The 17,510-nt window shown below is 37.3% G+C and overlaps 1 protein-coding gene across 2 annotated transcripts in view; it reads left to right on the forward strand.

Annotated features, from left to right (window-relative positions):
- Positions 1–17,510, forward strand: part of csmd2 (CUB and Sushi multiple domains 2) — a 364,863-nt gene that overhangs the window by 241,023 nt on the left and 106,330 nt on the right. For both annotated transcript variants that reach the window (XM_077196124.1, XM_077196123.1), the window contains one exon: positions 4,656–4,782. In XM_077196124.1, the coding sequence (XP_077052239.1) occupies positions 4,656–4,782 (127 nt within the window). The remainder of the gene's footprint in view (positions 1–4,655; positions 4,783–17,510) is intronic.

The raw sequence follows: 17,510 nt of genomic DNA on the forward strand, positions 1-17,510 counted from the left end.
TGTATTAGTATTTCATCACAAACTTTAAATCTGTCACATGGCCTTCTATGATACACTCTGAGAAATTGCTTCATGAATATGAACCCCCAAAGCGGAGAGAGTTTGATCAATTTGAGCGCTCTCTTTTTTTTTTCATGTGTGTACATCTTCTACCACCCACCCTTAAACTCAGCCTGGGTTCTGCTCAATGTGAGTTTTTCACAGACCCGCTTCTGCAGTGCTGTTGAATTTTGAATTATAGTGCATTCCACCTGAGCCTATGGAGACCTTTAGGCAAAATTGAAATGCCCATATAGAGAGGGGAGAAATGGATATGGAAAGGTATGAGCAAATATTTTTCATCCGCCACAATAGGAAACTAACTAGTACTGTAGAAAACAGAGGGTGGACAGTGAGAAATGAGACGTTGGTGAGAGTAAGAGAAAGAGGGAGGGGAGGAGAGGAGAGAGCAGGAGAGAATGAGAGAGAGCAAGAAATGTACTTTTATGACTTACGAAGCAGGTCATCCCAGGAGTTGAAGAAGATGGGTTTGTTTCATTGTGATTTATGGCTTTGCTGTCCACTATGGGAACATTTGTCAGAAATTCATATGAAGAATAAAAAAACTGCAGGAACAAGAGAGACAGATGAAAGTTACCCCTCCCCCACCCTTAATATAAAAATCTCAACAATAAAGATATACAAATAAAACAATCTTGTGTTTGAGGCGCAAACCCTCTTCTGGTGTTGTAAAACTACTGTCGGGATTTACTGAAGACACACAGTGAAAATTTAGCACTGAAAAAGCGTGGACAGGGCTATTTTTGTGGCTGACCTTATTGCATATGCATTTGTAGGAGTTTCCCTTTCAGAGGCAAAATTTATGGGAGAAGAGCATTAAATTGAATCAATAGGTGATTTACTAAGGTTTTCATGTGTCAATCTACTGGTATTTGCGCCATTATTTACCACCCAAATAAAGCACGTCTTAAACCAGACACTAATTTGCGCTGCTCTTGGTAGATTGCGTCGGTCATTATAGAACTATAATGTGTTCTTTAATTTGCGCGTTGTCGGTAGGTCACACGCATAACTTTCCACTCTATTCTGTGCTTTTTTTGGAATAGTGCTCTAATTTGCCCTGTTTAGTAAATCTGGCCCTAAATATAGTAAGATTTGAGCTTAACGCAGAAAAACAAACATTAGCTGTGGGCTAAGAAATTAAACCTAATTCAATATATTATTTTTAAACTTAATATCTAAACTATTTTGCTTACAATTTTGTATGTCATAAATATATCTTGTTTAAAGAAAGTTCAGATGTTTGTTTGGGAAAAGGCTAAAAAATCTTTTCAACTTTTGCATTCAACAATTGATTTTTTTTCTATGCTGCACCAACAGAAATGATCCAAAGTGTCTCTCTGTCTCTATGATTATACCCTTCAGGATGTATGACAATGGCTTGAGAGGCTGAACTGTGCATTTGAACACATTGCACTTGCATGCTTTGACATGTATATCTCACATGACTACAAACACTGGCCATCGTGTAATTTGTGTCATTGCTTGACCAAGACTCAGAGAGAAATGCGTTTAGGGAAAGTGTCTGAAGCAAATGTGTGAAGTGCCCCTCCACTGACATGATTGTACTTCGTTCCAATGCTTTAGTTTAAATAGTAGGGTACAACTGGGCTAAAGGCACAAAGTCACACCTTAAGAAAAAAAATTTCTTTTCACTACTCCCATGGTGTATGATTGCAGACATTTTCTTTTTTATGTTTATGATATTTTATTATATGATATGATTAGTATCATATTTTAAATGTTATAGTTTCATTGTAAATATGGTGATAATCCCTAAGGTGGACACCCAACTTAATATATGATATTTACCATCTGAATCTAACCATGTCATGTCAACAAATGGAAAAGTCAACCAGCTATTTATTGTCATGTTAATTGCTGTGTCTTTAGCCCCAACAGCAGGGCCGCTGTTTACCCGAAATAGCTTACTTTTACATATCCTTCCTTTATTGGACATGACTGAAATGTTTATAATCCACTATACACAAATAACATTTAATAAAAATGTAATTAAATTAAAGACTGTGGAATCAGATCATTATTAATTTAAACAATTTAACGGAACCGTTTTTGGGATATTCAAATTTTAAATTAACATATTTTGTGTCCTAAAGCCACATTTTAAAATGCATTACTTTATTGATGTGTTTTCATAGGAACTTTGACTTTTGTGAATAAACCGGTTACTTGTAAGATGGGTGACTAAACTGGTTGCTTTACAAAATGTATGCACTTTTAATTTTACTGTCCTCAGGCTCTCTAGATACCTGTCAAAACCCAAGAATTGATGAACAGTAGCATTATTATTATTATTATTATTATTATTATTATTATTGTAATAGGGGTGTAACAGTACACACATTCCATCTGGGTCTTTTAGTTTGGTATGCGTACAAATAAAGTGTTTTAACCTCTGCACATGCAGAACGGCTCTGTGTCATTTGCAATTACGTTCCACACACAATGATCTCAAATGATCTGGGAAATAATGAATGACACAGAGTGAGCTGTTGCCAAATAAGTGCACGACCCAAGTTGTCTTAAACATGAGACGTTCTTTATATTAGCGCTTCAAACTAAATCATAAACCTACAAGGCTTGCCCTACTGTCAGATGCATGTGTTGTTTAATGCGTTTGAGACGTGTATTATTCAGTGCACAACGTACATTTATGGTTGTACACCTGGCTGTAAATGTTGTTACAAATTCACGCAAGTATGTCCATTTCGCATAAAGTATTATCCTGAAAGCAAGCGAGTCCTCAGTATATTTAACTTCACAGACTTCAGTGAATGAGTGCTGGTGGGCATGCACTTCAAATAGAAAGAGTGTATTAGAATGAAAGCGCAATAATTCTAACCTTATTCTGAAGTATGTTGCTAACAACATTTTGCATCCAAAAGTGTAAGCACTTCAAATCTCTTCCCAGTTACAACAGCACCATACACTGCAGTGTGTGTTGCTACCAGTTGCAGCAAAATTGAACGACTTTTTGTATTGTTATTTAAAGAAAGATGTAGTTTTTTTCAGTAAACCAACATTTAATAAAAACAATATTTTTTTTATTATTTTCCGTACCGAACCACCATGTTTGTCTACACCCTTCTCTTATCTTAAAAGAAAAAGCATCTTGAATGGTTTTATTAAGATTTACTCTGCATCCTGTCCTGTCCCTGTCCAAAGGGTGTATACTGTATGTGTATGTACGAGTGTATAATGTGTAAGGGCGCACACATTTGACCTCTTGAAATGATGATGACAATGGCAGGGGTTGGAAATAAGACTCTCACAACTTCCTGATCCGTGAAACTGGAACTGTCACACGTACTGGCCCCAACCTCCTGACAAACAAGTGATTTGTTTCCTCACACTGCCCACCAACACCAGCACCACCATCGCCCCAGTGCAAGATGGATAGTCATGTCTGGTGCAGGACATATTACCATCACTATCATTGATATTAGCCAAAGGAAATATGCCCTCCCCAGGGAAGGCTCAATCCTGGAAGGTGATATACGGCCACATTATTCACATTATTCAGCTCCTCTCAGTGCTGAATGTTTTCTTTTAAAGTGGAAAGTTATACATGCCCCTCAACCTGATAATACAATGCTGTACAGCACACCGTGTCCCATCCTTGCTCGAGGGATTTAGGCTATGTCTAGATTAATCCGAATACATTTAAAAACTGTGTTTTTGTTTCCAAACGCTCCCCATCCACCCTGGCATTTTTTCAAAAGTTGCTCATCCACACTGAAATGTCTGAAAATGCACTATCATTTTATTAGCAAAATATCCTGCCACTCAATGTTGCGTCCAGGTTGCACTCAAAATGGTATGGTCTGAAATGCAATTGTCAGCATGTCTTGCCACAGGACAGCAATTGTGAGTACATTTTCTGTCATCTTTGCAGGAATGCAATATGAAGATTCTACAAAGGAACATTTCTCTTTAGCAACACTGTGAAAGTAAATGTCAGAAACAACAATGCCGGTATAACCATAGATAGCTGTGGGTTAAATTTGCATCACATGACTAAACATGCGTCATCGTTTTCAAATACCTCCATTTTCACAGTCCACACTACAATGTGAAATTGATACACTTTAGGATGTTTTCAAAAAGCTATGTCTAGATGTCTAGTGTGGACAGAAGGCCAAAAAGAAAAACGAGAACAAATTAGTGTGGACAAGGCCTCTTTGCTTAAATGCTTTTTTCCCACGTGTTTTTAAAGTGAGATTGCTTTAGTTTAGAGAACATTTACACCAAAGACCTGAATTTTTCAGTTATAAACATTCAGTCATGTATAGTCCACATTGAAAATGTATCTAATCCAAACCTGATAATCAATGTTATAATGTAAAATGAACAGTTATATTATATTATATTATATTATATTATATTATATTATATTATATTATATCGTAAGACCAACTTAATAAATTATTACAATTTTGCAAAAGAGAAACATTTTCGCTAGTGGCTTCAGAGAATAATATTTTTATTATTGTTTTATTTTGTAAAATATGTACTGTTTTGGTGTGTCAGAGCTGTCATTGAAGGGTGGTGCTTTTGTCTCTTTCTTCACCCAGCCGAGTGTGGAGGAACGATTAAAGATGAGCCCATGGGCCGGATTCTGTCTCCTGGTTACCCAGCACCTTATGAGCACAACTTGCACTGTGTCTGGACTATTGAGGCGGCACTTGGAAGCACCATCGGGTGGGTATCTACTCTTCCATTACCCCCCTCCTCTCCATCTGTCCCTTCATCACGCTGTTTCTCTTTTGAGATGTTCATCTGGCTCGAAATGTAACTTTCAATCATATCTTCCATCCAATATATTTGACCTTGAATTTCAAGCCATTAACCCATGCTGACGATCCTAAGCTCTGGGAACTTCCTTAATTGAGTCATTCCATTAAAGGATTCTCATTGGTCACCATATTTGATGCACACACATTTACTTGGCTGTCTAAACGGGAACATTCCATATACTTCTATTGTTTTTATATACACCTAGTTATACAGCTAGTTATAAATACTATAAACCTTGCCCACACACAAACCCTGACAGAAAACTTTCTGGATTTTTTACAATAATTTTTTTTTTTTTTAATCAAAACGAGGATGTCCCCAAAAGGAGGTTTTGTCAGATTTCGCTCTCTTCTGGATATAAATGTGTCACTAAAATGTGGTTTAATATATTTATGTATGTATATTAACCATATTTTAGTGATACCCAGAGGTATGTATATGTATATGCATATAATCCAAAATGAAAAACACACCAATTTCATCGAATGACTCAATATGTCCATCCTTCTATCCCACTGCCATACTGTGTCTAATTGGTTTGTTGGTGTATTTGTCAGCTCTCGCCTTAGCCTCAAGCACCGATTGGCTTGCAGGCTGAGCACTAGCTCTGCGCATGCCAGTGTTGTTCATCGTGCTGTTACGGTCAGCAGGACTCAGAGAAGCTAGGAGGACATTAGCACTTTGGCAGCCCTACAGGCTGACCTCTTCCCTTCCCCAGCAAATCGCTCCCTTTCGCACTAATGAATGAACATGCCCCCTTGTTAATTGCCACTCGTTTCGCCAGCGTAATTTTGCATGAAATCTCGCTGCTGAGCTCTGCCTAATTTGTCCGGGGCTTTAATTGTGCTGTTTATCAGATAAGTTCCCCGCCCTTCATCTAGATACTTTCAGAGCTTCCAGACACTGTTTTCTTGCTGTGTTAAAGTGGTTCAAAATTGACAGTTGATTTGGTGTTGCTGGCTAAAGGCTTTGTAAGGTGCCTTGAAGATGTGGAAAGCTCAATCAAATTCTCCTTTTATCCTGTATCCTTTGTGTCCATAAATAGTTGGACATGAGCAATGAGCCAAGTGTAATTTAAGTCATAAGGGTTATTGAATATCAAACACTGGTACACCCCTCCAGACACTCAAGCGAGACGAGCAAGCCATATTTAATAATTCAGATCACCTGTCCTTTTTTGTATAACCATGTAATTTAATACAGTCTGATACTCAGATGTTGCCTACTTAAAGCCTGTACTTAGTCAGTGTCATGTAATAATTGCCATAAAAAACAATGTTATTACAGTGTTCTTAAGGACAATGTGAAGTGGAGTTCCTGAAGCCTTTTTAACCCCTAAATTGCTGCAACAAGTGACCTCTTGTGGATTATTTTATTATTTTCCACAGTCATCTCAATGGCAAAAGTGTCCCAAAGGGTTTTTGTGTGAGTGTGTGTGTGTGTGTGTGTGTGTGTGTGTGTGTGTGTGTGTGTGTGTGTGTGTGTGTGTGTGTGTGTGTGTGTGTGTGTGTGTGTGTGTGGCCTGGTAAACCCTACATTATGGGGACAAAATGTCCCCATAAGGATGGCAATATCTGAAATCCTTGTTCGTGTGGGGACATTTTTTGGTCCCCATGAGGAAAACAGTTTATAAATCATACTAAGTGATGTTTTTTGAAAATGTAAAAATGCAGAGAGTTTTCTGTGATGGGTAGGTTTAGGGGTAGGGTTAGTGTAAGGGAATAGAATATACAGTTTGTACAGTATAAAAATCATTGTGTCTATGGAAAGTCCCCATAAAACATGGTTATGGGGGACCAAGGGAACCAAGTGAGTCAGAACTGCCACTGGGTATTAAGGGTGCTCCAATCAATCGGCTGTCGATCATTATCGCCTGATAATCGCTTGATATAGTTTCAGACGATCAGAAAACTTGCGAGACAATTTTTCTATGCCCAGCTAAAATTGCTTCATATATATATATATATATATATATATATATATATATATATATATATATATATATAAATGTGCAATGTCATTGCGGAGAGATTTCAACCGCAGCAACCTTACAACAATGACAGCAAGAAACTAGGGCAGGAAGATATTAGTGTTTTTTTTTTTACCTTCATAATAGTGCACTATCATTCCTCCCTAAAAGCGCAAACTTGAGATCCCTTACTGGGTACCTCTTCAAAAAAAAGCTGCATAACATCCTATGTACAGTCAGGTTCGCCTTTATTGGCTAGCAACCACATCTAGTACAATATGAAGACATCAGAAGTGTTTACCACAAAAACGTGTTAGCTAAGTAAACATGTGTGAGCTTGAGCATGTAAAGGAGTGTGTGAGTTATTTAAAATCATATTAGTTGGAAATCATGTTCCAATCAGCAGAAAGTATTTCTAAAAAGCTTGTTTGTCAACAGGAAACAGCTGTTACAGTGTGCATGTGTGTGTGATGTTCATTTAAGTATATCTAGTACAACTATATGATCACATATGAGTATCGCAGGTCATATAATGAGGTGTTAGAATGTGTGTGTTTGTCCTCTTCATGTATGTCTCTGCAAGTGTTATTATGCGATCCCCTTCCACAGGCACAGGATAATTAATAGATCAGGCCCCTTCCAGTCTCAGACCTAGTTCCCCTGTGTAAAGTATGCACATACTTTTCTTTGATCTCATCTTGAGCAATCAATTATTCAAGATCATTTGCAATGCAATAAGTTTCAGATTATGTCCTTTGGCATATGACCAAAATCAGTATATAACTCTTATATAACACTTATTTTACCTCACAAAATAAATCTATAAATTATATTATTATATTAAATATAAATACAATTATAATTAAATATAAGTTATATATAAATACTCATAAACAACCAATAAAACGTTGGGGTTGGTTTTTCATGTTCTTCTCTCTTATGCTCACCAAAAGTGAATTTATTTGATCAAAAACACTGTCAAAAATGTTGTGTGATACAGTCCTACTTTAGTTATTTGTAAATATATGCGAGAATGTTTCAGTTTATTGATATTTTATTGTTAAGTCACAGAACAACTACTGAATATTTCTGTGCGCACACGATCTGCGTGTGATTTGCGAGCTGCTGTCTATATGTGTGTGTGTTACATTGCAGCAGCACATTAGTTTAGAACTGCAATTAACTTACGTGTACAATAAAGCATCCATTCACCCAATCAATTTTGAGCATCCAGTTGATATAGTCTTACATTTCTTGTGGAGTGGTCTGAGTTTGTATTTGTCATTTTAATTGTTTGGAATGAAGTGTAAGTGGACTTCAAAGATATCTTATCTTGTTGCCCCCAACACACTTTGGAGTGTGTGCTATATTTTTCAGCTTGACAAATTTTGTTTTAATTTAATATAGCTCAGTATAAGCGCTATATATCTCTATATAATGGGTGATACACTTGTACTGTCACAGGGTGTATACTGTGATACCACCCAGCTCCAGCTGTCCTGTCCTTGTGGACTTCCTTATCCAAAGGGGCTGATGGAAAAGTCTGATTGTAGAGACATAAAAGGATGTGTAAGGGTGGACTGGGATGGTTGTATGATGTGGCAGGACGCTGACGAGGAGGGACACACTTTGTGGTTTCATGACACATGGGGTGTTGGTGATATTTCAATGTTCTTTCATCACAGACACATCTCCACCTCTGAGATGCCTTTGTCTGGCAAAGGTGATAATTACTTTCAGCAGCCTCTTCACACAAACACACACAGAAAGATATACCGCCTAGCCCCAAATGTCCTCATCCATGTGGGATTAGACATCGGTTAAGCCTCCTGTTCCAGAGCTGGTTTGGAACATTCGAGTCGAAGCTCAAAGGATCGTACTGTCACGCTCGAGGCTCATCTGCAGTCACGAAAGAAATCTGAGGAATTAACGGAAGCTGGGGTCCCTCTTCCCTATTCTGCTGTTTTATCAACCTCTTTTTCTCTTCCTCTAAAGCCTTCAAGTCATAAATTAGCCCTGTTCTCTTCTTGTTTCCATCTTGTCAAAGTTTACTCTTCTCTTCCCTTCCCTTTTCAATAAAGGCAGGGCATAAGGGTTTTTAAAGTTATGATATATCATAGATCAAACTAAAATGAATGTATTACCATTTTAATTAATTTTTAGTCTGTACATAAAGGAATGCCCTCCTCCTTACCCCTACTTCTCACTGATACGCTCACTTCTCACTTTTAGAATAGTTATTTCTCACACAGCAACAATAATGAAATTAATATCACAGTGGGAAAGTTGTTGGTTTGTCAGTAGGGTATTCTGTTTTTAATTAATATAAGTTAGTAAAAAATGTAGTTTTGGGAGCTCAGGGTAACACAATTGTCGATGTCTTGGCTTGTGGGATGCTTAACATCATATTTAAGGCCAGGGTTGCAGTCACACTTTAATCACAACCACAATCCAGTGCAAATAAAACAGAACAGCAGTTTTTTGCATTATTTATTCATGCTGTGGTGTATGCTGGGAATAATAATTCTGCCTCCAGCACCACTGGCATCACTGTGTGCTTCTTCAGTAGCTTAATCAGCAACATCGACCAGCTTGACTAGCCAAGATGCTAATAATAATCATCATTACGTTGTTCCATCAGCTAGACCAGCACCAGAACAACGACCACGGTAATAAAAAACAACAACAACAAAAATGTGGCAACAGTATAAAAGTAGCCCAATTGACTTGGCAACACTGGTCCAAACTACATAATTCACAATAGAGGCAGGGTGGACAGTTTGAGGATCCAATGGAGTTACGAGGTTTAATCACAAGCTCTTTTCAAATTTTTTCATTGGTTAAATATTTGCAAAACCCACAGGCAGATGTAAAGAGTGACCAATAGTAATGATTTATGGAAAAAAATATATAAAAATGACAAAATGTGGAGAGACTAGCTTCTGCCTGACAGCAACAATATTATAAATTGTATTCATTTATAAAATAATTGTCGTACAGAGTTTTAGAAGGAATTTTAGAGTGAAATATTAATAATAATAATAATGAAAAAAAAATTCTCCACATTGTAATTGCCCCCCGGACATGAGAGCATATGCAAGTGCCTAGAAAGCCTATGCATAAATGATCTGATAATCTTTTTTATCAGCAGGTTGGACCGACACAGGGGAGAGAAAGACCCCCGAAGAGTCTAGAGTTGATCAATCAATTAATGAGGCTAATTATTAATGAGCTGTGAAATTGTGCCGTCTCACTTGCAATGTCTGCTTGGTCATTACTCTCAATATACAAACTGTCAAAGTTTGAAACTCACAATTTTTCTAAAAGGTTAATGTACCCCAAAATCCAATACTTTGCTAAATGGAGGAAATGTGCTCACGCGCACCGAGAGTAATCTGAGGATAAACACCCGGATGGTTCTTCTGCCGGTGTTCTCATGGGAGCACTTTGCAGTGGGGATGGCTGACAGCGTTAAAGGGAGGAGACCGTGCATTGTGGGTAGAAAGTGCTGTGCATTTGTTTTTAAGGTGGCCTCACATTTGCTGAATCAGACTGAGTCCTGTGCCTTACACCTATCCAACCTGCCTACACTGCAGATAAAGATAAATAATCATTAATGCATCAGCTACTTCCGCCCTCCATATTCTACTCTAAATGAAGTTTTTTTTTTTTTTTTTAATAAATTGTTGGTGTTATATAATGAATTACATTCTGTATTTATTTATTTATTTATTTCCAGACTAACAAATGCAGACTACGAATTTCTAGGCTGTTTTGTGCTGGTTATTGTTGGTTTGGTGCTGATCTAGCAGGTCTAGCATAGCCATACTATTCATCAGCAGAAGTTAACTTGTGAAGCTAGCCAACAAGCATGGCCTCTCTGATGAATTTTTTTTTTTTTTTTTTCAAGAATGTGTTTCTGATGTTGAAGATAGAGTTGAATACTTATGGAGACGCTAGCAGAGTTTGAGTCTTGATCTTGTGGCCTTGACTTTGAGACCTTTTGAAATCGTCTTCTCCCAGACTTCCATTGCTCTGGAAAACTGCTTCTTATGCTACATGAATGATGCAATAAATGAATCACTTTCTCTATTTCAGTTCATTAAAATGGCCAGCCTGGCTCTTAGACAAACAGGTCATGGTCTGGGATTGAATCTGGCATTTCCCCCGTTCTTTAAATTCAAATAATAGTATTTCAGTTGTTGTTGTTTTTTGGGTTTTTTTTTAACCACAATCAAAACATGCCCTCTCCTTCAATCAAATAGCTTCCATCAAAATTGCAGTCATACCCATCTGGGATAATGGAGATGTCCTGCACAGATTATGTGCATAAAGGTGCCCTTGAACGGCTTGATGTTCTATACTCTGCTGCAATGAGAGATGAGAACCATCATTGTAGTGATTGCAACGCAGCACTTTATTGATATTCTGACATCATTTTATTTTCATCTTCAGAATCTCCTGTTGACTTACAATGATCTAACCGCAAGGGATGGCATCATTGTATTAGAGGGCAACAATCCGGTTCTGGAAGTAAAAATTCCGTATCTAACAGCATAGCATAGTATAACATAGGGAGATTGATTTATTGATTTTTTTTTACTTGTAACCCGTTCAAAACAGACCTACTGTGAGGTAATCAATGCTTTAATTTAATTGAAGCCATCATTCTACATTATTTACATTGTTTTTAAAATAATTATGTTTAACAGTGTAATTCCTAGTGGAAAAACTAAATTATCTATGATTATGCAAACAGTTCACACATTTGTGCAAACAATTTTTTGATAGATAGATAGATAGATAGATAGATAGATAGATAGATAGATAGATAGATAGATAGATAGATAGATAGATAGATAGATAGATAGATAGATAGATAGATAGATAGATAGATAGATAGATAGATAGATAGATGAATGTGTATGTATAGGTGTTAATTATATATGTAATAAATTTAATTTGATTGTCATCCACAATGCTTTTATTTGTCTTGCTTCATACATAACTAACCACCTTTACTTTCTAGTAAGCACTGGTATTTTCTTCAGGATGCAAATTCAATTCAAATCTGTCCACCTTAGACAGGACATCTTTGCACGCAATATTTACCCCATCTCCAAACACTACTGTCCACACATTATTTACAAAAATGCTACATTGTTTACTTGATTTTTCTCTAGTTATACCAGATCCTACACTGGTTGCTTAATATTCAAAAAGTGACTGGAAGGAGTTTAAATAGAAACTATAAATGTCTCACCCAGCTTTCAAGTATAATGGACATTTTCACAAACACATGCAAATGCTTCTCACGTTCTTAACAATCATTAGATATGTATCTCAGTAATCACAGATTACCGTCTTATTTATGTTAATATCTTTTTTTTTTTATGTTGTGTACGTTTTCAAATGCTCTTTTCATTATTTTATTATTGATTTGCTTTTCCCCCATCAGGATAATTAACACCGTCCTTGCTATATCATCCATGTAGATTTTGTTCCCAAGTGACTTGCCTGGTTAAGCGAATAAACAAATAAATGCATCCACAGACATGCATTCACAAAGCACACGTCGCTCCCTGTCTGCCAAGTCATTGCAGCAGGAACGCGGCGAGACTCCCGGGGTAGCGGCGCTGTTTGGTATTCATATGACACGGCTCTTCTCTCCATTCACCTTTCTTCCTCTCCTCTCTTTGGCACTTCCTTTGACATCTAATTGAAGCACTTTGTTTCTTAAAGATGCGTGCAACACACTGCTTACCTCTTGTTATCCTCTTCAAAATGGTGGTTTTAGTTGTTTAATTTTGAAGGACAGGAGTCTTGGCTCAGTCTTGTGCTTGTTTTTAAGTTTTGGAAAAGAAAAGAGTTAGCAAATCAGGTTTTGGATGACCTCTGTTGAGATCAAAAGTATTTTTCCATCTCTTGAGATGCAGATGACCTCTGCATTTTGCATGGTTTTAGGGGAACAAATCAAACCTTGTTGGGTTTAGTCTTTCATCTCCCTCCACTTCTCCTTTGTGTTTAACATGCAAATCTGACAGACTGTAACCACCCACTCTCCTGCCAACGCTTCCCACAACCCTACCAACCGCCATCACATCAGTGAGGATTACATGAAAGAGTTGTTGAGCAATAGAGAGAGAAACAGGAAAAGATAGATGAAAGAGTAAAACGCATTTCAATAAATAAAAAAGGAACATGAGGATTAGTTAACGATAGCTGCGTATGGATTAGCTGTACCAGGATGATGTTTGTTCAGGCAAGACCCTCGTTCTCCTCTCAATATCAGTGCCTGAAACTGAGGTTAATTAGCCAAGCATCACGACCGGTGCTAAGTTCAAAGAAACCCCTTAAGCTTAAGAAAAGCTGTATTTTACTTTGGAAATTCTGTCATAATTTCCGCACCATCATGCCATTTCAAAACCTATGTGACGTTCTTTTTTGCTGTTGAACGCAAAAACAAGTATTTTGGAAAATGTCTCAAAAATGTCCATACAATGAAAGTATTCAATGTGTTAACAAAAACAGTTAAAACATTCTTCAAAATATTGTCTTTTGCCAATATCCCATTAAAAATGTTTTGCAACTGGATTCAGGTTGTTTAACCTGGCTCTGAAAAGCCTCTAAACAGATCAATTTTGATCAGTATACATTTTAGTCTGGTTTAGCCATCATAAAGAAGCCTGAATCAGCACAGAATATGTTCTAGTCTGATTAAAAATTAAAGATGATGAAAGAGTATGTGAAGAAGAAATAAGTAAAAAGAGCAAAAAGAGCAGTTCAAACTGTGCACTGATCTTCCATTCTAACCTAATCAACTTCATGACCATCAAAAAAGAACCATCAAAAATGTTCACCATGGAAATGTATCCAAGTTTGTCTTTTTAGAGCAGGAAAGAGATGGAGTACTGATATAGTTTTTATTAATATTTTAAAAGAGTTTTTATTCGTAGATTTCCGTGTATATTTTGTATTTTAGTTTTAGTAATTGTTTTACTGTAATGTTCATATATGTTTTTAATATATATCGGTATTTATATGTAGCTGTATTTTTTATTTCAGTTTTTTATTTTAGTACTTCCAAATGTATTTCCATTGTTTGAACAATTTAATAGTTTTGTTCAGTGACCAGGTTTTTAAAAAAAAATTTAATTAATTTTTTTATAAGTTTGTGGTTAAACCAGACTACAACCTGGTCATTGTGGTCTGTTTGAGTTTTAGAGAGGTTTTGGATGAGTTTCAGATGGTCAGCTCCCACAAGCCAACTTGTAGACAAGCATGTAGACAAGCACCGTGTCTACATCAGACATGAATGGCGCGATGCGCCAAAAGACAATAGAACCCTTTATTATCACTGATGTTGTGCAACACGACAAATCCCTGACAGTAAACTGATGCCTTGTTCTATTTATGACGCACTCCATGCACTTGCTACTGTATACTTCTCATAGGAAGGACAAATTGATTTGCAACGGTCAGTTTGTCGCGTCTCGGTGTGATCCTCTGCATCAACGGTTGTGTCCGGTGTGGACTTTTTTTTTGTTGAGAATATAAAAAGGTGACAATACGAATATAACAAAAACTTATTTTGAAAGATGTGACACTTCATGCTGGTTTATGTTGGTTAGTGTTGATTTGGTGCTAGATTATCTCATTAACATAGGAACTCCTGGTGAATGCGTTGGCGACACCAGAATACCAGCATCTAAGATACAGCTGGTTCCATCAACTTGCACATGTCTTACAGGCAAAGAGGAATTTGGCTGGCTGTAACAGAAAAGGTGCATTATTGTGCGGCTGCTTCCCCTTGAGAAACCAGCCGCCACTCGCATAGATTAGTGCTTTATCATTAGTATGACACAGATCTGTCCTGTCGGCAGTGATGCGATGGATGTTGGAGTCCGAGGGGGTTTCTGAAGTGCTCGTTTCCTCACAGAAAGCAACAATGTGTGTGTGGTAAACCTTGGGGTTGCCAAATGGGTGGAGGGGGATGGAATAATTTGGTTCTTTATCAGATTTGTAATAGCACTCTGACTGTACGCTGATTAATCTCATTTAGAACTTCTGGATTGAATAATGTTCCGCTTTCTTTATCTGTCTGCCCATCTCGCTGCTGTCTCCTCCTGTCTCTCTCTCTCTCTCTTAACACTGACTATGATGTTATCGCTTGAGGTCACAACGTGTTGTACTTGTTGGTCACTAGTTTAACAATGAATACAATGAATGGATGTGTGTTTGTGTATTGAATTCAGGTTGATTGGGACACTTTTTGCCATTCGAAATGACTGGGGAAATGTGTCCCACTCAATCTGAATTCACCCGATATATTCTAATTTGCATAGACTTTACTCAGACAAACTTTACTACATTGTCTCGCCACTGAATCCTACCGCTCTTGTCAGTGGAAATCACTGACTCATTGAACATGAATGAGTTCCTGCTGCTTTGTCGGTATAAGTGTGAACGGGGCTTTACACTTAGATGCAGGGCCTTTCTTTATTGTATACACAGCTATAAATAACTGTTGATCTCTTTCATTTCACACCCAGACTGTGTGCAGAGTGAAATACCTGTAGTTCGCACAGTTGCTGTATATTGTGTATTTATGTGTGTCTTTCATACTGAATAGACGTTTTTGTTGAAATCTAAAACCCACACAATATTATATCGAAACTGGGATTCAGAAATGGTTCCCACTCACATCTTTATGGGTGGTGAAACGCACACACATGTAGAGGTGGAAACCCAGGGAAGCTCTGCTAATTTACTTTCGTGAATTAAATTTTTGGCTTTCGCCAAAGCGTTTTTGCAACTGGTATGCATGTCATGCGCTGTCATGGCAACAATATAGTGGAAATACAACACATGTATGGCCTACAACACTATTGGAATCGTTATGTTCATCCCCACAGCAGTCGTTTGTAAATGGGAGGATTGCATATTCAATAAAACCCCTTTTGTTTTCAGTAAGCAGATAGTCTTTTGGTTTCTAATGCAGATGGACATAACTGAAGTCATGGGGTGCATGTTTGTTTTCTAGAATTAAGCATCTAACTTGGCTTTTGAGACATCAATACTTTTTATGCCGCCCCTGAAGTCATCCATGTGTAAAAGCCCTGTGAACCATGACTGATATGGTCAGCTTTTACACATGATCTCTTTTTCTTGCTCACTAAGCATAGAACTGCAGTAATGCATGGAATCGCTTTACTCGACCCAATGTCTCTCTTTGTTTTGTTTTTTTTGTTTTGTTTTTTGTGTTTGTTTGTTTTTTATTCTGTGTTAATGCAGCGTGGTCTGTGTTAATGACCTTTTGTGTATGTGTGACAAAGTTCTCCGCCGCCTCCTTGGTTAAGGGCTTTGATTTGAGTTTCTTAAAAGCAGGCTCCTGGAATATTTTACATAATTTCCTTTCAAATTGCTAACTGTTGATGATTTAACTCTTACAATTCGTTCCAGTTACACTGTGATTAGTTTATATGAACTTATGTATCTCAAGTTTTGTTTTAAATGTCTGTATTGTTCTACAGAAAGATTTTTAAACCTGGATGTTTTTACCTTGATAGTCGTCTTTAAAGCATCCTTAAGGTAGATATATTAATATTATATTATTGTATGTCTTCCTGTTTATTTGTCAAAAACATGCTAAAAACCAAGTTTGAGCTCTACTCAACTCAATATAATTTATAAGGACTAGAATTTATCACAGGACAAGGAAGGTTCAATTACACTTTATTTCAATAGTCCACTTTAGACATTCTACTAATTATAAGTAACTTTGCAACTACATGTCAAGTGTCTCTCATTAGGGTATTAGTTGACTGTTAGGTTAGGGTTATAGAATAAGGGTTTGGGGATAGTAGAATAAGTTTACATGTTGTTGCAAAGTTACTTTTATTCTTATATAATGTCTGTTGAGCGAGTATCAAAACAAAGAGTTTGCAGATATTAAGCAAACAGTCTACTAATACTCTAATGAGAGTTAGTTGACATGTTGTTGCAAAGTTACTTGTAGTTTCTAGAATGTTTAAAGTGGACTATTGAAGAAAAAGAAAAAAAGTGTTACCGAAGGTTCCCCAGATTGCTCTGCACACAAATGTCTAGGAAATTATTTGGGACAAATGTACTCTATTTCCATTTTTAAAGATCAGTGTGAGAAAAGTGACCTCTGAACCGTTGGGTTTTAGAATAACCAGCTTGAATTTAATTCAATAAGGTGCAAAAACTTTAGGTTGCCTATCAGGGAACTCGAGCTGAGTGATAACGCTTAGGGAACGCGAGAGGTGCATCTCGCGCTGCACCTCTAGACCGGTGTCTGCCATTCTTTCCTGATCTCCACATCGAGGTGTTGAGATCATGGAAAAGACCGGTTTCGTCCAGAATATTTACCCAGCAAACATCTATATATTCAAATATTTCTGAGGCTAAATCTTATGGCTATGGGGCGATGCCGAAGGCTGAGGAAGTGTTGGCGAGCCACTTTTCTCCTGACATGGCATCGTCCTTCAAGACACCGGCGTTACCCACCAGACCACTAAGAAACACTTTGGCTCTGGTGGGCAAAGCTTACTCGGCGGCTGGACAGGCAGCATCTTGTTTACACACCATGTCCATTCCACAAGCTTATCAAGCTGATTTGTTGAAAGACATTAGTGAGGGG

This window comes from Siphateles boraxobius, unplaced genomic scaffold (assembly GCF_051911475.1).
Source record: "Siphateles boraxobius isolate OS27281-9 unplaced genomic scaffold, OSU_SipBor_1 35, whole genome shotgun sequence".
Classification (NCBI taxonomy): Eukaryota; Metazoa; Chordata; class Actinopteri; order Cypriniformes; family Leuciscidae; genus Siphateles; species Siphateles boraxobius.